Genomic DNA, 22,816 nt, shown 5'->3' on the forward strand with positions numbered 1-22,816 from the left:
AGACAGACGTGCTGGCTCTGCAAAGGCCAGCACACTAAAAATACTGTGACTGCAGCAGTGTGGACTAGTTACCCGAGTACAATCCCACCCAATCCCCTGGGTTGGTAATCTTGCCACAGGAATATGGGTGACAGCTCAAGATGAGCATCTGAATACATACCCAGCAGTTGGTTGGATTGTACTTGGGTAGATAGCATGCTAGCTTAAGCAGAGGTAGCATGTGTCTTTGAAGCACTTGGAGGAGAGGAAGGTGATCAGGAACAGTCAACATGGATTCACCAAGGGCAAGTCATGCCTGACTAACCTGATTGCCTTCTATGATGAGATAACTGGCTCTGTGGATATGGGGAAAAGTGGTGGACGTGATATATCTTGACTTTAGCAAAGCTTTTGATATGGTCTCCCACAGTATTCTTGTCAGCAAGTTAAAAAAGTATGGATTGGATGAATGGACTATAAGGTGGATGGCTAGATTGTCGTGCTCAACAGGTAGTGATCAATGGCTCGATGTGTAGTTGGCAGCCGGTATCAAGCAGAGTGCTCTAGGGGTCGATCCTGGGGCCGGTTTTGTTCAACATCGTTATTAATGATCTGGATGATTGGATAGATTACACCCTCAGTGAGTTTGTGGATGACACTAAGATGGGGGGAGAGGTATATATGCTGGGGGGTAGGGATAGGGTCCAGAGTGACCTAGACAAATTGGAGGATTGGGCCAAAAGAAATCTGATGAGGTTCAACAAGGACAAGTGCAGAGCCCTGCACTTAGGACGGAAGAATCCCATGCACTGCTACAGGCTGGGGACCAACTGGCTAAGCTGCAGTTCTACAGAAAAGGACCTGGAGATTACTTTGGATGAAAAGTTGGATATGAGTCAGCAGTGTGCCCTTGTTGCCAAGAAGGCTAATGGCATATTGGGCTGCATTGCCAGCAGATCGAGGGAAGTGATTATTTCCCTCTATTTAGCACTGGTGAGGCCACATCTGGAGTATTGCATCCAGTTTTGGGCCCCCCACTACAGAAAGGATGTGGACAAATTGGAGAGATACAGCGGAGGGCAATGAAAATGATTAGTGGGCTGCGGCACATGACTTATGAGAAGAGGCTGAGGGAACTGGGCTTATTTAGTCTGCAGAAGAGAAGAGTGAGGGGGGATTTGATAGCAGCCTTCAACTACCTGAAGGGGGGTTCCAAACAGGATGGAGCTCAGCTGTTGTCAGTGCTGGCAGATGACAGATCAAGGAGCAATGGTCTCAAGTTGCAGTGGGGGACATCTAGGTTGGATATTAGGAAACAATATTTCACTAGGAGGGTGGTGAAGCATTGGAATGGGTTACCTAGGGAGCTGGTGGAATCTCCATCCTTAGAGATTCTTAAGGCCCGGCTTGACAGAGCCCTGGCTGGGATGATTTAGTTGGGGTTGGTCCTGCTTTGAGCAGGGGGTTGGACTAGATGACCTCCTGAGGTCTCTTCCAACCCTAATCTTCTATGATTCTACCCACACTGTGAACCATGCTCCCAGCTACTGTGCAGACATATCCTGAGTTTTCTTGGCCATGACAAAGCTTCACAGAGAAGATAATATATCTCCAGATTGTGTTTTTTTCTGAAAAAGCTCCATGGGACCAGAGTGGGGTCATGTTCACCTCACCAACCCTATCTACTCCCACAGGGCCATTCAGTCTTCATTCCCTCCTCCAATAAAGAATGGGTATGAGGGAAGATGGACAACCTTTTCCAGTGTGGGGGAGAGGGTGATCCAGGCATACAGGATTTCTCCTGTCAGCAGAGTTAATTGTAACAGAGGACTCATAATTTGGCCTAATAGCCCATTCCTCCAGTCTCCAAAATAGTCTCTCTCTCTCTCTCTCTCTCTCTCTCTCTCTGAAGCACTGTCTGACAGGAGACTTGGAAGCAACAGTCCTTGAATCATATCTGCTCCAGTCAGGAGAGTGCTGTATAAGAATCTAGACCAAGGGTGGGCAAACTACAGCCCGCGGGCCACATCCGGCCCATGGGACCATCCTGCCTGGCCCCCGAGCTCCAGGACTGGGAGGCTTGCCCCCGGCTCCTACCCTGCTGTCCCCCACCCCCGCAACCTCAGCTTGCTCGCTCCGCCGCCGGCGCAATGCTAGTCTGGGCGGCGGGGTTGTGAACTCCTGGGGCCGCACAACTGCAGAACCGGCCTGACCCGGTCTCTGTTCTGTGTGGTGGTGGCAGCATGGCCCAGCTCCAGCCGGGTGGTGCAGCTGTAGCGCCGCCAGTCACCGGTGCTCCAGGCAGCATGGTAAGGGGGCAGGAAGCAGGGGGGTTGAATAGAGGGCAGGGGAGTTTGGGGTGTGGATGGTGGTCGGGGAGGAAAACAGGGGGTTGAATGTGGGCAGGAGTCCTGGGGGGCAGTCAGGAAGGAGGGGAGGTTGGATGGGGCAGCAGGGGGCAGTCAGGGGACAGGGAGAAGGGGTGGTTGGATGGGCAGGAGTCCTGGGGGGGCCATCAGGAATGAGAGGAGGAGTTGGATGAGGTGGCGTTGGTCCAGAGGCAGTCAGGGGACAGGGAGCAGGGGTGTGTAGATGGGGCAGAGATCCCAGAGGGGCCATCAGGGAATGGGGGGGGTTGGATGGGGCAGGAGTCCCATGGGGGTGGGGGCAGATAGGAGGTGGGGGTTGGGCCATGACCCCCTCCCCTAACTGGACCTCCATACAATTTACTAAACCCGATGCGGCCCTCAGACCAAAAAGTTTGCCCACCCCTGATCTAGACAGATCAGATTAGATCTGTATTAGCTCTGTGCCTGGCTTTCCCCGCTGTGAAAAACAGCAGCTTAGTGCTGTCTGGCCATCTTTCTCCCCAACCTCTCTAGCCCCATTTTTCTCTGAGTGGGGAACACAACTACTGAGCCTCTCTGTTAATCATGTGAACACGCAATGCCCTCTTCTTTCTGCCTCAACAGTGAGGCGTGCAAAGAAAAATCAACAAAGGAACCACCAACTCAAACTGCTGCAGAGCATGTGTTGTTTGGGGAAACAATGTGTTTAATGCCCTCCCCTACTAGCCAGTTAGGGCAAGGCAGGGATATCCTGTGGCCAAGAGGATGCAACTAGGAAACTGGATAGGGATGGATCTTAAAAAAAAAAAAAAAAAAAAAAAAAAAAAAGGGGGTGGGGGGGAACTTGCTGAGTGAGGCTGTATTAATTTTGGAACCTCTGAGGGGTACTTGCACATGCAAATAGATATTTGCCATGGCAAATTAGGTAACCGCACACCTAATGTAGTATTTGTCAGCCAATCTGGTAACTGCATTCAGACAAGTGTCTGAATGTCTAATTTACCTGATTTACATGGCAGACTCCTCCTTGCTCCCAAACACTTAGCTTACTTTTGTGATGAAGTGGAAATTTTCTGTAATATTTTTGTAACTCCTATGTGTGCCTCAGTTTTCCCTGCATTTTGTATGGCTAGCTGTGGTGGGGGGAAAGGACTCCACTCTCAGGGCAGGCTATGAATGTCGTCTAGCTGTCTGAGCCTGAATGGGTCATTAAAAAAAGAACTGGTGGAGGTTGACTCCAAATCAATGGAAAAGCTAAGAAGAGTACGGAAAACCCAATCACTAGGACATTGCCACGTAGCAACCAATGACCAACAGGGATATGGATTTTCCCAGCTCTCAGCAGGGAAGCTGAGAAAAGACTCCAGCTTGAGAACAAAGGACTGGGAAGGTGTGAAGTGGGAGGATAAGAGTTGGCTGCTGGAGGGAGTTGGGAGCTGGGGCAGACCAAGAAGGTCAGACAGAGACAGAGAGAGCTTGAAAATGGGGTTCATTACAGTTTGGCTGGATTCTGGGCTAACCAAAATGGACTTGCTCTGTGCTTTAACCTTTCTTTCTCTATACTAACTTAAGGTCTTCCTATGCTGTGTTCCAGTTGGCTAATAAACCCTACTGTTTTGACAAAGCTGTTTGGAGTATCACTACGAATACTTGGTGAGGTGCATTAATCCCCAAAGAGTGTACAAATGTCTACCAAGAGCCTATCTCAGTTGGACTTGCTGATCAGAGCTCATGGTGTGAAGAAGTAGTGCTGAAGGCCCAGAGGTTCAGTCTAAGGAGGTAGTGAGGCATAAGCTGTGCAGGGAGAGACAGACTCCTTGGGGGTCTGGCACACTGAAGGGGTTCCTCCGAGAAACTGTTTCAATGTAGCACTGATCCTGTGGCTTGTGACATCTTTCTTTAGCATTTTTTTACTTGAGGATCACAGAGCATATTTACAGATAGGAATTAATTCTTACAACATTAGTTTAATTTCAGTTTTTACAAATGCATCAGATAATAAAAGGAAAACTCAAGTCTGGTTTAGTAGTGTATGTGAAGGATGACAGGTTAGGATTTAATTCTGCACTCAATGCTGGATGGAGTGCTTACTAACTACTGAATGATATTTACTTCTATGCAGGGCCATAAGCAGCACTTAAGCATTGCACAGCCCTTGTTCTTTGCACCAGAGTGAATTTTACGCTCTTGTGAGAAGCCATATTGATTTTTATGGATTACTCATGGAAATAAGCTTGTTGCCCAGTACTGTTTGCACAATTGAGTCCTTGGATTGCATTCTGACAATTTTTAAAATGTGTGTTGTATGCTTAATAAACAGCAATGACTTTGAAGGAGCCTATCCAATCGATTTTATATTGACATTCTTAACGTGAAGCTACCACATTGTTTAATGTTGTTTCCTCTTCCATGCAAGCCTATGTGTTTCCTCCACACACTTGCATTTTCAGTGTTTCTGAACTGTGATTGTATAATTTTATAGAACTGTTTACAACTCATTTTCCTGTTTAAATAAAGGCAATGGACCAACTTTATACCTGGTCTGTGACTCCACTGACTTTAGTTTAGTTACCGAAAGGAAAATTTTGTCCCCAAATATATTGAAAACATAACAAAAGGCACGTAAGATGAGCAGTGTGGCAGGTGTGAAAACATCAGGAGCTTAGCTATGTATTCAAAACTCCTGCCAGCGCTTTGTACACATAATGAACCAAGGACTTACAAAATTACATTCTAGAAAATGAAACTGTTTACCTAGGAAAAGCTATTTTGAAAAGCAATGTTTTTAAGAGACTTTTTTTTTTTTTAAAGAAGAAGGCTGCACAATTCTGGGCTTATACTTAGTATAAGGATCAGTATAACCCACAAAGTGTTGTTTGTTCTGGAAAAGATTGAAGAGGAACCATTGCAGTCTTACCCTCACTTAAAAGTGGAGGCAATGTGTGGGAGATGAAAACTCCCTGCTGGAGTTGTGTCATTCCTATGGTTGTATCATTCCTATGGAGATGGAAGTGTGTAGGATTTGCTTCTCCTCCCTAACTATGGACTGGACATGGATTACTACCCCAAGTCCTGCAGACATAGGAATCTGTAGGAGACAATGACCACCCAAGCAGATGCTGAATGTTTGCACATTGGCTTTGGGGAGCCCCAGTAGCCCTTCATCTTCCTAAGAGGCTGTTGGTTTCTTGGCTCCAATACAGTTCTTGCCCCTGGGATTCAACTGTAAATGAGGTTCCCCAATGTGGAAAGAGCCAGTGTAAAAGCCTCTTGCCTATTTACTACTGGTCTGGGAGGGTTAATATCCACCCAATCCAAATTCCTGCAGAGCTGATGGGGAACTCTCTGCAAAGACTGGGAAAGGATAGGAAGATAGTTAACCACCCTTTCATGTGATCCAGGGGAAATCTATACCCTTCGGGTCTCCTACATGTGTAGCTCTCAGACCTGAACTGAACTCATTAAAGGCACCTTGGTAAGGACTTCACTGATTCATGGCTATTGAAATCAATGGAAAGTGTATCAAAGGCACACTAGACAGGGAGGATATTCCTCTGATTGCCTTTGGGCCTCACACTGGGGGATGAGCTTACACTAAATATTATAGGCTGCCTGACACTTCCCATTATAAGATCCTCTTTTCAGTTGCTTCTAACTTCGCCAAACTTTAAAGCTGAAATTTTCCCTGTTGGGTGTTTTCCTGAGGCTGAATTTTTTTGGGAAGTTTCAACAAAGCCATTTCTGAGAACAAGATTAGGGAAAATACATTACTTTACCCATGTTAAAAAAACATGACTCTTACAGTTGAAGGGAAACTCTCATGATTAAGGCTGTTAAATGATGCACTAGGTAACTGGATTCTATCACTGCCTCTGCCACAGAATTTCTGTGTAATGCTGAACAAGTCCCTTAAACCATACTTTTCACAGGTGATTATAAGTTGCGTGTTCCTCATTTTCTGGGTGCCTGACTTGAGACCCTAGTATTTGATTTGCAGAGGTGCAGTTGCAGTTGTGAATGCTCAGAAGTCAGTGGGAGCTGTGTTTTGAATAGATGAAATGCTAAGAACTCTCAAAAATCAGGCCATATGCATCTCAAATTGGGCATGCAAGATTATGTGTATTTATGACTTTGGTGTCTGTCTCAGTTTCCTATCTGCAAAATGAGGATAATACCCCATCACCTCTTAGGGCTGTTGGAAAAATAACCTGAATAATGTGTGTGAAGTATTCAAAAACTACAGCGAGGAGCACCATAGAAACAACCATGAAGAAATTAATAATTGTGTCTTCAGAGCAGAGTTTGGAGGGTATGAAGTAAATAAGTTCTGGGGCCTCACATTGAGCTATGGGTATCGGGAGAAATGGACTAGCTGTTCATTCAGTGAGCGCCATCTATCCTGTGCACTGAATGAGGCAGGGGTCCTATAGGGAAAATAGTATGTGATCATGTAATGAAAGACTGCATCAGAATGGATATACACAAGGGGGGTGATTTTTGAGTATTTGACCTGGCAACCTTAATATTCTTTTAATGTCATTTTTTGTTTGTAACTGATGATAAATTGTCCCTGGGAAGTATGGATGTACATAATCATATACAACAGAAGAGATTAAAGGTACAGACTCACGTTAGAGCTTCAGAGTAATTATAATGAGGTGAGACTCCCAGAAACTTCTGCACTTCCTCCATCACTGTAGCTGGGTCACTTCTTAGCTGCTGTCCATCAATAATTAGCAACTGTAAGGATAGATTGTCCATTTAAGACAAAAGACTCAGTTCAATAAACTAAGCTACCTCACTTCCTCTGTGACATAATTGAAGGAAAGGTGGATTTGAGGTAATATGGTATCATTAGCAGTCGTGCAATTCAGCTGTTTCTAGCCTTAATTTCTTTCAGCTCTGCATCATGCTGGAGATGTATAGTCTTGCATCTGGCAACTGAGGGAACTGCTTGAGTGCTTACCTTGTTCCCCCCAATATAGTAATTTTTGCATTCACAAGCAAAGAATAAAATCAAAATCTCAAAGATTTACAGAATACTGAGGAAAACAGATTTAAAAAAGTTTGATCAGATAAGTCAGACATACACAACATTCAAAAGCATTAAAATACACACTGAGCTTTCAGCGAGATAAGCCCATAAATATCTAGTAATTAAATAGTAACCACTATGCAGATACAGTAGATTGACAGTATCTGATAATCAATTTGTAATTATTACAGTTCTTTCAAAAGTACGTTAACAAAATCTGGTCTGATGCAAAGCTACCTCAGTGCTGAACTGGACTTTGAGTCTAGCTGGTAAAGTTATATATAGAAGCTTTTGCAGTACAGAACTGTACAGATAATAACTAACTTGGATGGGTGTGTTTCATATTTATTGTGAGGGCTTATGAATTATTGACTTTTTGAGTGCACATTAGTAAGCACAATAAGTGCACTTTCTGCACGCACACTATAAAGAATGAGTTCACATTGTTGCATATCTTGTAAAGTTAATCACTGCAACTAGGCAAACACGGTGGTAGCCAATTTTACAAGAAATATGCCAATGTGCACCTGCATGCCTAACAGCAGGGTCTGCATTCGCTGTGATGAAATTAACTACTGCAGGGGGGAGAAACCTTAACATATGTCTTAGGAGCAGGAGGCTCAGCCTTAAGAACAGAGAAAGCAAACAGGTAATTGGAGTCCTGGCTCTCTTGGGGACCCAGAATCCCATGCATTTTCTGAAATTTGTGGGACAGCGTTGTGTCCCCCTCCCTTAGCAGGACCAGAGAGGGAGTAAACAACTTGCTGCAGGAAGTCCTACCTGCCATAGATCCCCCAACTTGCAGGCATATTTTTTTGGGAACTTTGCATCCCATGCAAACTCTGCTGCTCGTAGGCCGGTACTTGTTGCCTATCAAAAGAGAAGCAGGACTAAAGGGAGAAGATACAAGTCACTGAAAAACCCAGCCCTCCTCTTACTTACTAGCAATGGGACTGGTCTATTTTCCCCTTTGTAGTGCAACTTGAGACCATGCAACAGAAAAGGCCAGCCATGGACAGAAACAGATCCTATAGATCTTTTTGGCTTTCTAGCACTTAAAGAAACTCTGTGATGGAACTAGGAAGCACAGACTGTGTCTTCTAGTTAGTCTAAGTCCTGGTCAGACGAGGCAGTCACAGGGGAGATTGCTTACTACCCTACATATACCTTTTCCTTTCATACCCATTTTTCTTTGTAGGGGCAGAAGGTATGATCAAGAGTATGGAACATCCATAAGTGTGTGTTGTGTTTTTTTTGTCAGGAAATTGGTATTCTGGGAGGGTTTTTGTAAAGATGAATTTTATCTAAGCATGTGTTTATAGAGCTTTTCCTTGATTTTTTCCCCCAAATCAATGAAAAAGCATCACAAGATTGTATGCGATAATGGTACACGTTGAGATTGTTGTTCCCAAAATCAGTGAGCTTTGTGAAATGGCTAGCAGGAAATTACCTGGGAAGTGGGAAAATGAGTTAGCCATCTTTCTATATGGGTAGCGTACCACCCAGGGATCAGACATCTCTTCTGAAGAGTCCTTAACTCTGAGGGAGCCCAATGGTCTGATGTAATCACTTCATAGAAATTGAACTTCAGAGCAGCAGGGTCCTCATGAGATCGCTGGTGCTAGCATACAAAATTGAGAGACAAATAGCTGTAATTAGCTAATAAATTAAGCTATAATTGAGTAAAAAAGTGAAAACTGTAGTATTTCAGACTTCCAAACATAGTTAAGAATTTAGCAAATTGTAGCTTCACTGCTATTGTGTTAATGTAATGAAATATCCTAGATGGATAATGGTCTCATTTTCAAATGTTAGTAGTGGCTATCATACCCTTAATAATAACATCACCACCACCACCACCATACACATTACCCAACCACCAACCAAAAACCTATGGCTGTTTCAATGGAAGAAGATTATCTGTGGTTCTTTCCATTCCCAGGTGTTGTGGGCTTGAGGAAGGAGAGCACTTGGTGAAATTATGTGGCCTATATTATGCAGGAGATCAGACCAAGTGATCCATTCCAGCCTTAAAAATCTAAGAATCATCTATTTTACTAAGAAGGGATATTACCCACACACTCAGATAATAGTTTGTAGAGACCAACAAGCCCATGTTAAAACCATATAGAGCCTAATTTATTGAAATATTCAGAACTGGTAGCATTTCACACATACTTTTGCAATCTCTTGGCAAAGGCATGCACCAGCTAGTGCAAGGCAGTGGAGAATCAGGCACCAGAGCTGCATATACATTAGGAACAGTTGGACCCTTAATTCGCCACAAGTGCAGCTCTGCATTTTGTGGCATAGTTGGCAGTTGCGGTGTAGACAGCACACAGCCTTCTACCATCTCAAACTGCAGTTTAGGGTGACCAGATAGCAAGTGTGGAAAATCGGGGTGGGGGGGAAGAATAGGTGCCTATGTAAGACAAAGCCCTTAATATCAGGATGGTCCCTGTAATACTGGGACGTCTGATCACCCTAGTACAGTTCTGCCAGTGTTGGGATTGATGGAGCCGCACTGATGGAGAATTACAGGTCCAAATTCTGCCAGTGTAGATGCAACCATAGGGCATGCTTCTCCACTGTCTTATGACTTGTGTTATCTTTTGTGAATGTGCTCAGGATGGGGCTGGGAGGAGTGTCAACTGGAGTAGTGAACTAAGCGCTTTATATTGTTATTTGCAAACCTTATCATAGGGTATCAGAATTTTTCTACTTCATGCCTAGTTTAACTTTATAGATGACTCTTTTGGCATTGCTCTGGCTAATTCATTTGTCTGCACAAATATGTCAAGTTGCTATATATGATGGAACCTTTTTTTGAAACACATGGGGGAGGGATAGCTCAGTGGTTTGAGCATTGGCCTGCTAAACCCAGGGTTGTGAGTTCAATGCTTGAGGGGGCCATTTAGGGATCCAGGGCAAAAATCTGTCTGGGTATTGGTCCTGCTTTGAGCAGGGGGTTGGACCAGATAAGCTCCTGAGGTCCCTTCCAACCCTAACATTCTATGATTTTTTTTTTTTTTTTTTTTTTTGAGCCAACCCATCTCTCCTCTGGAACATCTCCCAGGAAGGGGCGTGAATTAGTTTCCACTCACTGCTTTTGATTTCATTGCCCATTTCTCAGTGGCAAGTTCCCTACCTGATACCAGGAGTATGCCCGATCTGATGGGTCAATGAGAATGGTGATGATCTTGGCCTTGGGGACCAGGGAAGCTGCTCGTCTGGGAGCCTCCCCTGAATGGAAGTAGTTGGCACTTTTCTCAAACAGAAAGTCAGTGGTAACATTCAAAGGGGTAGGGAAGAAATCCATGTACCTGGGGAGAAGGAGACAATGATTTGAATTAAGAAAGTAATAAATTGTCTTATGCATATATTCTGCATTTCATAGCACGTGGAAATGTTAATCTTCCAACGTAATTCACAAATGGAAAAAGTCAAAACTTAACTGGGAAAAAGATTCATTCTAAAGTTGTAACAGTAAAAAACACTGGCTGGGGGGGGGGGTCAATGATGTGAACAGCTAAACACTAACAAATTTATTAGAGCATAAAGCTTTCATGGACTACAGCCCACTTCTTCAGATGCATCCGAAGAAGTGGGCTGTAGTCCACGAAAGCTTATGCTCTAATAAATTTGTTAGTCTCTAAGGTGCCACAAGTACTCCTGTTCTTCTTTTTGCGGATACAGACTAACACGGCTGCTACTCTGAAAGCTAAACACTGTGACTGTATTCGCAATGATTTCCACTAGTGATAAAGAAAGTACTAATTGTACTTATAATGAATATTCAGCAGATAACTGGAAATACTCTTTTTCCTAAGAGAGCATTTTTAACAATAAAAGCGTTGATGGATATACACATCTAAGCACTCCTCATTTGAAGTCAAAGTGTGAACAGATTAAAGATGTGAAGTGAGATTCTAGACTGTGCTTCTAGTAGGTGTTCCATGGCACCTGCTGCCCAGTGGGAGGGGAGGATAATGTGGCTTTAAGCCACCTTTGCATCCTCCCAGTTCTGTATTGCTCTGAGGAATGGAGTTGTCCCTGGCATAAATTAGACAGTCTCCGAGGGCGGGAGGGGGATGCAGTTGGGGGAGACTACTTGCGTTATAGCTATAGCAGCAGTGCTACCTGGAATCCAAGCTGTGCTACATGCTTCAGTCCCAGCTCCCTATGCCAGCCTGCATGTCTTCCTCAGTTGCTATGCTGGAGAAATTCTATCCTGGCTGCCTCTGTGCCTTTTAAAGCCCCTAGCCCTACTACAGTCCCTTTACCTGGTGTAAACAGGCCAAAGTAGGGATTATAATCTCACCGCAGACATAAAAATGCTGTAGATGGAAAAACATGGAATAAATTGTGACATGTTTGTTTTTGCACTTCTAATCAAATTTGCCGATTGTGGGCCAGTCAATGGAACTGCACTGACTAACATCAACTGAAGCGCTGGTCCTTTGTATTGTGCAGAGCAAGATGGATGTTTTAGAAACAAAGTCAATATAGAATTATCTTCTGCTTCTTGTTCCTGCAATGTGTCTATAGGTTCGTTATCCCATATATTATTTGAATGCTTCCATAGATATAGGCCATGCATCCAGATGTATATTGGGATTAACAGAATAAATCTGCAACCTCCCTCACCTCTTGTTATGATACAATCTCTACATGTCTGAGATATAAACAAAAAGTACAAAAATAGACATGCATTTTACAATGAAATTCAGCTAATAAAAGGTAATATCAATAGCAATATGCTCCATTATGTAGTATGAAAAAATGCACAATGAAGTGTTTCCGTCTCCTGGGTTTTCACAACATTTTTAACCTAATAATTCAGTATTTCTGTTAAACTAAGTGTAGCCATTGTGATAATGTTGTTTTCAGTGATTTTTTAAAAATATGGCGTGTAGTTTGTTTCTATTCTTCATTGCAGTATATTACAGTTTTGTATGATTTAAACAATTCAAGAAGATTAGTCTTTTAATATACATATATGTGGCAATGTTCTTCCTACATATTAGCTTTCCTATAAATGTGAGGACACTAGTAACTTTTGGTACATGAATCGTTACAAAATAATTTCTTTAAAGATTTAAAAACCCATGTTAAAGAGTTTGAGAGGAATGACAATCTAAAGTTCCTTATTAATGGCTCAATTCTGCCACACTTTGTTATGCTGAATAGTAATTTACTCCATAAGCAGTCTCAATGGCTAGATTATGCCACATTTACTCATGTAGAATAAGACCCTACTTTACAAGTAGTTCAATCTGAGAAAGGGCGGCACAATCTGGCCTATTAAAATGAGTATGATCATGATGAAATTGCAGAGTAAGGTATAACTCAGCATGGAGAGAAGGCATCAGAATTGGGCTCTCTATTGTATTACTTTACTAGAAACTATGACAGTTATTGTAACATCTAAATAAAATTAAGGGCAACACTTGATTAAGTGTCCCATCATTATGAATTAGTTTCTAATTCACTCTGATAGTGCCAAGCATAGCAAATTCATCTGGTAATTATATGGTTGTCACATATACTTCTATAACTGTTCCATTGTGATTTAGCATGCATTAATAATGGACATTTATTTTTTGTTAGTCTTCTTACCAGTCAATTCCCTTGTGATAGTTGTTTCCGTTGAAGAACTGAACTTCTTCAAAAGTTTTTGGACTAGGGAGATTACTGATGATAGAAGGATGCATAAGGAGAAATAAATAAAGTGCTGTTGTTCCTAAAAGGAGAAAAAAACCAAGACACAGGATTATTTGACATAGTTAGAAAGGGTAAGATACATCTAAAGCGTTTAAATTTAAGCAAGTATTTATGAACAACTATACACAAACGAAGAGGAAAATTTAAAAAGGGTTTATACGATAAATTCTCATTAATGAAAGGATGTCTTAGCATGCTGGAGTTTTAAATATGAACAGATAATACACATAAGTTTATTTGTTTTGTGGTCATTAACTCTTTCATTCTCAAGAATCCTAATTCTGCTCTGATGCAGTCATGAGGTTTCTCTTCATCAGAGGAAGCCACGTTTGTGCATACAAAGGCAGAAATTGGCCCTAAATTTTGCAACACATTTCATGTGAAAACAAAGCATGTTTTCTACAGCTTTTCATAAATAATTATTGTAGGACTGTTTTCATTTCTTTCAGTCTTTGTCAATATCTGTTTATCTCCTCTGGATTGCTAGATGTTACATACCCTCTGCCTAAATGATAACATTAGTTCCCACCAAACTAGAGAGGCAAGTCTACACTACAAAATTAAGAAGTCCTAAGGTACATTGACAGACAGCCACTGCAGTAATTAAGAAACTATGCTCTTTGTGTCGGCGGTGTTCGTCCTCACCAGGAGCACTTGTACCAATTTAACTATTGTGGGACAGCTTCTGAAAGGCAGCAAATGTCAGTGTAAGCAACACAGTGTCTACACTGACACTGCATCAACTTAACTACATTGACCTAAGCACAACGCCTCTTGCGGAGGTGGAGATATTAAGTCAGCGTAGTGGGCAAATTACATCGGTTGGAGCTACATTTTAACGTACATGTTTACAGAGTTAGACCAGATCTAAATGTCATAAGTAGCTGGGAATCACCAAGAAAGACAGTTTCATGCTAGCTATTTGGCCACTGGAAATGAAAAGTGTGGTGTTACTTGAGATTGCTGCAGAATTTCTTTTAAAACTTTCTATTAATTGATTAAAAAGAGCCATTTTAAATGGTGTATAAAGATTTTTTCACATCTCACCTCCAGGTTGAGAAATATTTTTTTGTTTGTTTTTTTTAAAAGAGAACAGGAATTTAAAGGTATATTCTCGAGGGAATGCCTAGTGCTGAGAGCAACAACAATCAGTGTATCAATGACTCATCCTGGTCTGTCTACATTGTCAGTGGCACATAGGGTAGGTATAGCTCCACGCAGCAGTGAAAAACAGGCCGCATCCACACTGTGGTGTGTAGCTACATGTGGCAGTGAATGGCTCTGGCCAGGGGGTGGCAGCAGGATACTACACTGTTAAAAATAGCAGTGTAGATGAGTGTATGTAGAGAGAGCTGTGTAGGGTATATTCCCTAAGGTTCTGCATGTCTTTACTTATTTAAGCAGTGCCTCACTGTCTACACTGCTATTTATATTCATATTCTGGGGAGGTGCAGTGTCTGTACTCTACACACACATATGTGTAGACATAGTCTATGTAATCTTGGGCAACTTCTCTTTCCCTGGGCTTCCATCTTCTGTAAGCTGATGACAATATTAACTATCCCACAGAGGGGTTTGTTGGGTTTAAAGTTTGTAAAGCACTTTGACATCCCCAAATGAAAGGGACTATACATACTCTTATTAGGATTGCAAACATTGTGAAGATATTTGGTCAGAGCTCTTAATAGTTACCTTATCTTTGTGTCTCACAGCATAACAACATGTGTATTTGTTGTGAATGTTTGCTCTACTTTCTGACTACTTCCATATTACAAGTCTGCTAAATGCAGAACACATTGACACAAAACTTAAATCAGTTTCTGGGGAAAAATGATTACATGAGATCTGTATAAATACCTAGCTGTTATATTGTGCTATTCATCTTTAGATCTCAAAACACTTTACAAAGGAGGTAGGTATCAACTGTAGAAAATATAAAATAATTTAACTGAAAACATCATGAGTGAAATGCTTTAACTCTGATTATCCTTCAACTCCTGAGAAAGTAATCAGGACAAAATTATTCCTTACATTGGTGTATACTGAGTTCTGGTAATTGGCCATATTTGGTTTCTAGTTTTACTAACTGCATTGTTTTCATTATGGTGGAATGACATGCTGCACCTTCTCTATGAATTAAATTCTCCCCTGTACAGAGTGCCAGTACAAAAGTTGAGTGCTACTGAAATTCCATTTTAAAATAGGGTACGTCTTGTGCTGACCCTATGCAGGTGGGTGAATTTGACCCTGTGTTCTGAAAATTGCATTGGAATAAAGCATGGGAACAGTATCTGAAACATAGCCTAGTATTTCAATGTGCAGCCTCCCTTGTAATGAGGCTAACTGCTCCCACACAAAAGTTATCACCAACATAGCCAATCCCATAATTACTAGGGGAAAAGTATTCCTTTAGTTTAATAGGAAGGAGTATAACTGCAAAGTGTTGCTATTTTCACCTCATGAGCCTTTCCAGTTCTAAGAAAGGTATTATCAAAACTATCCAAGCCCCTTGAGTCTACAACTTGAATTCCCATGAGAATAGGCATTTTTGTGAGATATAACAATACATCTGGTAGGAGTACTATGATAACAACCTGGGCTTGTTCTAAAGGTGGCTGATGGTTTGGAAAGAGAGTTCCTATTTTATCCAAGCCACTTTCTCCCCATAAGCAATGGAAAAGTTAACAGCAGCGATCGGTTTTTATTTTGAATATATTACCTTTCTACATCTGAATTTACTCTATCATGCATTATTCCAAAATAAATATATACAACTCCAAAAAAAATGGGCTATAATATGCTTAGACTCACACCCTCTATTCAAGTCATTGCAATTCACCTGTTTTCTGAGGTCCAATCACAAGAAATTTTGGAAGATGGTAACAAGTTTTATCTCTGGACCAGATATCCCTATGCCGTTTATCATCACATGGATTCTGAGGGGGAAAAAGACAATTATTTCTGCCACACTGGAGGAAATTTCCATGTAGTAGAGATTTACACACATACTTAATTTTATGCACTGGGGTGAAATCCTAGCATGGTTGAAGTCAGTGGCAACACTTTTCAAATTTCACCCCAGTAATTCAGTCCTGCAAGGAACTAAGCACTCTGGCCCCAACCAGTGAATCAATTAAGAATGCTAGACACACGCTTGAGTGTTTTGGCACATCGGGATCAGAGTGTTCCATATGTTGCAGGATCAAGACCTAGATTAATCCCAATGAAATCAGTAAAGTTGAGCAATTGTGTCCAATTTGCAGGATCAGTGTCAAAATGAAAATCTTGTGAGGGTATAATATTTCCTTCTTTCTCCCCATGTATTACATGCATGGGACTTCTATGTTTATAGATTCATCAATTTTTAAGCCCAGAAAAGAGCATCATGATTATCTAGTCTGATCTCCTCCATAACAGGCCAGAAAATTTTACCAAATGGTTCCTGCATCAAGCCCATAACTTCTGGCTGAGCTAGACTATCACTTCAGGTGTCCAGCTTCTTTTAGAATCAGGGCCCCAAAATAAGCATAGTGTTGTTACAATGGTGTCTGAAATACAGAATGCAATAAGGGAACTCAGAATACTCATTTACATTTGGGTGTAAATGTGATTGGCACTTCGTAAATGGATAGAAAGATGGACTGATATAGATAGATAAATGTAATTTACCCCCTTCCTCATTGTAAATAAGCATCTGAAAATTAAGACGGGAGGTTATTTCACTGACATGATACAAATGTTCCTAGTAAGTAAAGAAGGAAGTGAATTTCAGTATTTCTGCTGGAAATGCTTACATACTTGTACAGTCAGGAATAGGTACATAGGCACACCATGAGAATTACCTGACCAATCACAGCTCAAATTAGAAGATTCACTATTAATCCATAAAATAACAGGGCCAACCTGTTAGCTGGTATAAATCAGTGTAGCTCAGCTAAAATAAAGTCATTTACACCTGATAAAAGATATGTCCCCAAATTTTAAGTTATTACAGCTGGTCAGCATTTTTCAAACACAAAAGTTTTGAAATGGAAAATTGGGGGAGAATACTCATTCATTCTTAAGTTTCAAGTATCAGAGGGGTAGCCGTGTTAATCTGGATCTGTAAAAGCAGCAAAGAGGCCTGTGGCACCTTATAGACTAACAGACGTATTGGAGCATGAGCTTTCGTGGGTGCATCTGATGAACTGGGTGTTCACCCACGAAAGCTCATGCTCCAATACGTCTGTTAGTCTATAAGGTACCACAGGACTCTTTGATTCTTAAGTTTGTTATTTTTTAAAGTCTTAATCCAGAAAGTCTTTTTTGCTTTTACTCCCTGCCCACCCCGCAGCCCATTTTCATTTTTCCATTTTTTTTTAAATTGAACAATTTCTCATTTTTCAAAAAAATCTAAAAAAATTATCCTAATAAATTTGAAGTGAAATCTGCTTGCAGATATTCCATGGGTATAAAATAAAGCTAAATTAATTCATCAAGTTGTTTGCTCCACATTAGTCAGCTCTTCAAGTGACTGAAAGTCATCACGATACAATTCTGTATGGTGCAGTTTACAACATGTGTCAATGGTTATAATTCAATTCCTAGGAAACAGATATCCACAGCATAATTAAGAGTCTTGTTGACAATCTCTTCTCTGAGGCATAGAGCCTGAACTACCTTCTCATCCCTATAGGAAATCTCTCTAAGTCAAGGCTGATGTACAGCAGTCTGGAGAAGCTGGCACAAATCCTTCTTGTACTCTACCTGTAGAGGACACTATTCTTTAGTTCTGCCAGTCTGACATGGTCCACAATCACTATGGTGCTGATCAAGCAAATGAGTCAATAAGACTATTCATGTGCCTAAAATTAAAGCACTCGCCTAAGGGCCTTGTATGATTGAGGCCTAAGTTCATTTTAGATTTAAAGGGAATAAAAATTAAGTATTAATAACCAAATTTCCATTTATGGTTCAAATTACCCATTACTATGATGCCTTCTAGCTATTCATGTTACTTGTTAGGTGACAAAGAAGTTTCAAATATATAGTAGTTAGTGACAATTTAAATTTACATAATAATCCAAAAGACAGGGGGGAAAAAAGAGAAATTTAGGTTATTATTCAACACTAACTTTCTACTACATGTTAATGCAAAATAAAAATGTGTGAACAGAAAACCTGAAGAAAAAAGTATGAGTTGATTATTCTTTCAAGAAGTTATTACACTGATGTTGCCTTTGCATAAGCTAGTAATGGAAAACCTGATTTGTTAATGCATTAAGTTAATCAAATATAATGGGACAAATTTTTAGCTGGTGCAAATCAGTATAGCTCTATCAATTGAAGCTAGGCCAATATATACATTAGCTGCAGATCTTGCCAAAACTAGTTAAAAACAAATTCTGCTCTCTTATACCACTGTAAATCTGGAATAAGTGCACATATTTCCTTTGAGTTATTCTGGATTTACACTTGTGTAACTGAGAGTATGTTTTGGCATATCATGTGTTGAATCAGAGAGGAACCATGAATATGTGATAATTATTTGACAATTGCTATCCTGGCCTTACGTGTAGTGTTGGCGTTTATTTCAAATGGAGGTGGGAACTAGTCTTTATTGAGTTGGGGTAAGACACTTTATTTTCAAAGTAACTGTTTATGCTAATCACTATCGACCATATAGGATTTTTTCCTTGCTGTTTTAAAGAAGGGGATATTGTATTCTGGGAATCCTTACTATAGCTGCAGTGACTTAATGCTAGTGATTCCATATCAATGAGCACAATGAATCTACATTGTGGTAGATCTCACTCATCTGTTTTCATCCTAATGATTGTTCATCAAGGTAAGTTTATACAATGTGATGCATCAAGAAAACAAGAGGGACGAGGGATGGGAAGCCCAGATAAATAGCAACCAACTGCTCTTAAAGGGCTGGTATTTGACTGAGTTTAAGCAAGTGCCCTGCTTTATCTATGCATATCACATAACAGCTAACAAATATGCAAATATATTCTCAGTCAAAGCTGTTGTCTTTGAAGAAAATAAAATGAATCCAAAAAGGCATTTAAAACAAAATAAAATATCTTCATTTTTAAAGTGTCTTTTTGCAAAAGATTTTAGAAGTGCATTGTAATTGAAGAATTATGAGTGAGACTATTGATGGTATGTTGTATTACCTGCCAGAGAGGGTCCTTTTGCTCAGGGAAGAGTTCAAAGTACTTGTGAGCCAGCTGAACTGGAGGCAGGGTCTGTAGTTTTAGGTTAGTCCAGCTCTTAACAAAGTTGGCCAGATTCAAAAAGGTATATAACCCCAGGCGGTCATTCCCGTAGTTGGACAAATGGGTCATGAAGATGCTGATCTGAAAGGTAAACAAAAGTGTGTTATAAAACTTACAACAGCAGGACATCAATAGATGGCAGTAGCTGTATTTGGAAGATTGAGTCTTGCATTTTCCTGTAATAATTTAAAAAAAAAATCTAAACTAGCTGTGCAATTTGTTTGCACATTCACACTCTAACTGGGAGGCATACCTGTTTGAAAGTTTTACAGCCCCAACTTTGTATCTGCAGCATCCCTTTAGAGTTCCCCAGTCCCACTCAAAGGATTTGTTCCTTCATCAACTTCCCCATGAACTGACATTAAAATGCTACATTTAGACATTTTTCCCTCTCTTGTTTTGAAGTTTAGAAACAAACCAAACAGTTCTGCACCCCATTTTCTCTGTTGATTTTAGTCCGACTTCTCTTAAACAGTATGCCTAGAAGAAGATGATTTTTCTGACCTTCCTCAATTGTCTTGTCTGCTATAATATTCATAGGTTCCTAGTCCTTCCACAATTCACTGCACTTATATTTTTCACCCCAAGAAACTATGAAGCGAATTTACTCCTCATGAAGGTGCTGATAGCTTGAGCCAGGTTTGATACATTCAAATGCAGTGTAGGTTTCCTCACATAGTACTTGAACCTCCCCTCCTTGCCTGAATTTTGTCTATGTGAGAAGTTCCAGAAAAATCTTAGAGAAGACTGGGATCATTTATCTCATAAAGACCATACATTGTGGGCTACAGGAATAACCAATTCCTCACCAGTGTAGATTAACCCATTTCCAATATGGCCACTTCAAAAGGGAAAGTTCAATCTACATGCTCATTCCATCTCTGCAGCTTAAACTGCCAACAGTGGTGCTGACTAGTGCTAATTGTAATGGTGCTTTTTGTATAACTTTCACCAACATACAGCCATGAGCCTTTATAACTCTCAATCACTACAAAACTGGATACAGATTGGATTCAAACTGGTGGCAGAGAAAGGAAGGCTCTATTGCCTTACCACAGAGCATCCTTTCCTCCCTCTCACCTTCCTTACTTGATTTAAGAATTCTTACAATTCCAGTCCTGGTATTCTTTTACAGACTGAAAAGTTGCTGTGATGGTTTTGTGATGCCATAAAACTCATTTTCCCTTGTCCCACTTTTGCTGACATCACAAGACATTCTTGTTTATTTGAATTTGATAATCTCTATTTTTGCTTTAAAAAACAAACTTCTGTTTACAGAGAAGACTTGAAAGACTGCATAAAAGTGTTCTTTACCTCAAATGCAGATATTTTTGTTTAAATTTGCATGATAGCAGGCTGGAAATTTTAGATTCCAGACATAATTTTTCCTTGAAGGTAAAATGACTCCTGTCTTTTTAGTAGTCTTATTTTGTTTCTCCTTTACATGATCACTGCTTTGCAGATCACCGTCTCAGGCTCGGTGATGAAGGAATTGGTATGAACAATGTGACAAACATAGTTCATAAAACTACATATAAAGATATCCAATTAAATTTTACCTACGGAGAGGCATTAGTCTCTCTCTAAAAGTTCATTATTTAGCTCTATGGGGAAGCTATCTATTCTGGATTTGCTACTTACCTACTTATAGTGATTGGATTAGACTTTAATAGTAAGTACATTGTCAACAGAAATTAATTATACAGCTATCAAGAAATATAGTGGTAACTGATCTCCATATGTTTATGTATATTTCCAGTGGAATTGCTCTGAGGTTAACAGGAAGCAAAATGCATCTGATCTCAATAAGCAAAAAATAACAAATGTCATCCCTGCAATTAAGAAATAGGTCATGCATGTTGTGGTAATTATACCATGTGTTGGATGGTGTTATTATGAGGCAGAAGGTTGGAGACAGAATGATTTTTAAACTTCCCGGGAGTGATCTCCAGGAATTGTATTGTCTGGAGATTAGCATTTTACTCTACCTTCTTAATGCTATGACAGAATGGAAATGAAAAATAAAGAACACGGTCAGACTTGTGCATTTACTGGTCATTATTGACAAGGATATGACTTGTGCATCACACAGCTGTGAATTTATCATCAAAATTGTCTCTTTCAGATCACAGATCCATTCAGAGACAGTGACTCCAGCATCCCCTAGAAGTGTGCACTGCAATATGAGGCTCCAAAACAGTAGCAGCCAGGTTTCTGGGGGGATGTCTGCCCTTCATTGAAGTGCCTGTTAGATGCTGCAATAAACTATATGCTGCTAAAGAGGGCTATAAATTCATATCTAAGAGTGAGTGAAAACTTGCATACAAGGATGAGTTGGTAATGAACTCATAAGGGATGGTTCGGCACATTAAACAGCAGATTTCCTAGAACGTTGACATTCCCTAGAATGTTGACTCCCCAATGAAAGAGTGTTTCTGTAAGAAGGGGGACACAGGTTTACTCTGATGTCATTCCGCACTATGTCTTTGCTACTAAGCTATATGGGCTCATTCCTGCAAGTTGCAAGTGCCTTCTGGCCCTCATCCAGCAAAGAAAGTGAGTGGGACTATCTGCTTGCTTAAAGTTAAGCACATGTTTAAGTGCATCACTACAGCAAGGTCAGAGTGCTCAGGCTTGAGCCTAACAGAGCCTAAGGCTTGGTCTACACTACCCCCCTAATTCGAACTAAGGTACGCAACTTCAGCTACGTGAATAACGTAGCTGAAGTTCGAAGTACCTTAGTTCGAATTAGTTCAAACTTACCTTGGTCCACACGCGGCAGGCAGGCTCCCCCGTCGACTCCGCGGTACTCCTCTCGGCGAGCTGGAGTACCGCAGTCGACGGCGAGCACTTCCGGGTTCGACTTATCACGTCCAGACTAGACGCGATAAGTCGAACCCAGAAGTTCGATTTCCAGCCGTCGAACTACCGGGTAAGTGTAGCCAAGGCCTGAGAAAGGCTGCACTAACACCCCTTACCATGCCTTTCTACCTCTCAAGGTAACCGTAGCATAGAAGCAGTGAATTTTCTATTTCCACCTTTGCAGAACTGCCCATGACCCGCTTCTTTAAGAGCAGGCTCACATTGTTTAAAAACCACATCCATTAGTTTTTTAAATTATTTATAAGGCTTTGAGTACTTTTATGAGGTGAAGATGGATGGAATTTAAGAAAATGTCTCTCAGGGCTTATCTCCAGTGCATTTGCACTGTGCCCATTTTATTCCACAAAAGATCATTCATTCTTCATTTTTATGCTGTTCTGAGTCTTCTCTGAGCAAAGATTGGGAACCGTACAAGAGTTTTTAAAATCAATTGGACTATGCTTAAACTGCCAATTTCAATGTTTATGCATCTTATAATTTAGCATAATTTGACATAACTAGAGTGTGCATTAATATATCCAGTGCTCAACACTATAAACGTGTAACAACCCTGATATTCTGGGCCATTTAAGGTAACATGTGTT

General features: G+C 40.8%; 1 protein-coding gene across 8 annotated transcripts in view; it reads right to left on the minus strand.

The window, feature by feature from the left end:
• The window catches only part of NDST4 (N-deacetylase and N-sulfotransferase 4), a 257,495-nt gene that overhangs the window by 11,310 nt on the left and 223,369 nt on the right, over positions 1-22,816 (minus strand). For all 8 annotated transcript variants that reach the window (XR_004645911.1, XR_004645912.1, XM_034772201.1 and 5 more), the window contains exons 8-13: positions 19,248-19,430; positions 15,926-16,022; positions 12,982-13,105; positions 10,511-10,685; positions 8,813-8,983; positions 6,958-7,067 (exon numbers count right to left, since the gene is read on the minus strand). Coding sequence is in view for 6 of the 8 variants with exons in the window: in XM_034772201.1 (XP_034628092.1) it covers positions 6,958-7,067; positions 8,813-8,983; positions 10,511-10,685; positions 12,982-13,105; positions 15,926-16,022; positions 19,248-19,430 (860 nt within the window). In the remaining 2 variants the exon portion in view is untranslated. The remainder of the gene's footprint in view (positions 1-6,957; positions 7,068-8,812; positions 8,984-10,510; positions 10,686-12,981; positions 13,106-15,925; positions 16,023-19,247; positions 19,431-22,816) is intronic.

Source organism: Trachemys scripta, chromosome 5 (genome assembly GCF_013100865.1).
Source record: "Trachemys scripta elegans isolate TJP31775 chromosome 5, CAS_Tse_1.0, whole genome shotgun sequence".
Classification (NCBI taxonomy): Eukaryota; Metazoa; Chordata; order Testudines; family Emydidae; genus Trachemys; species Trachemys scripta.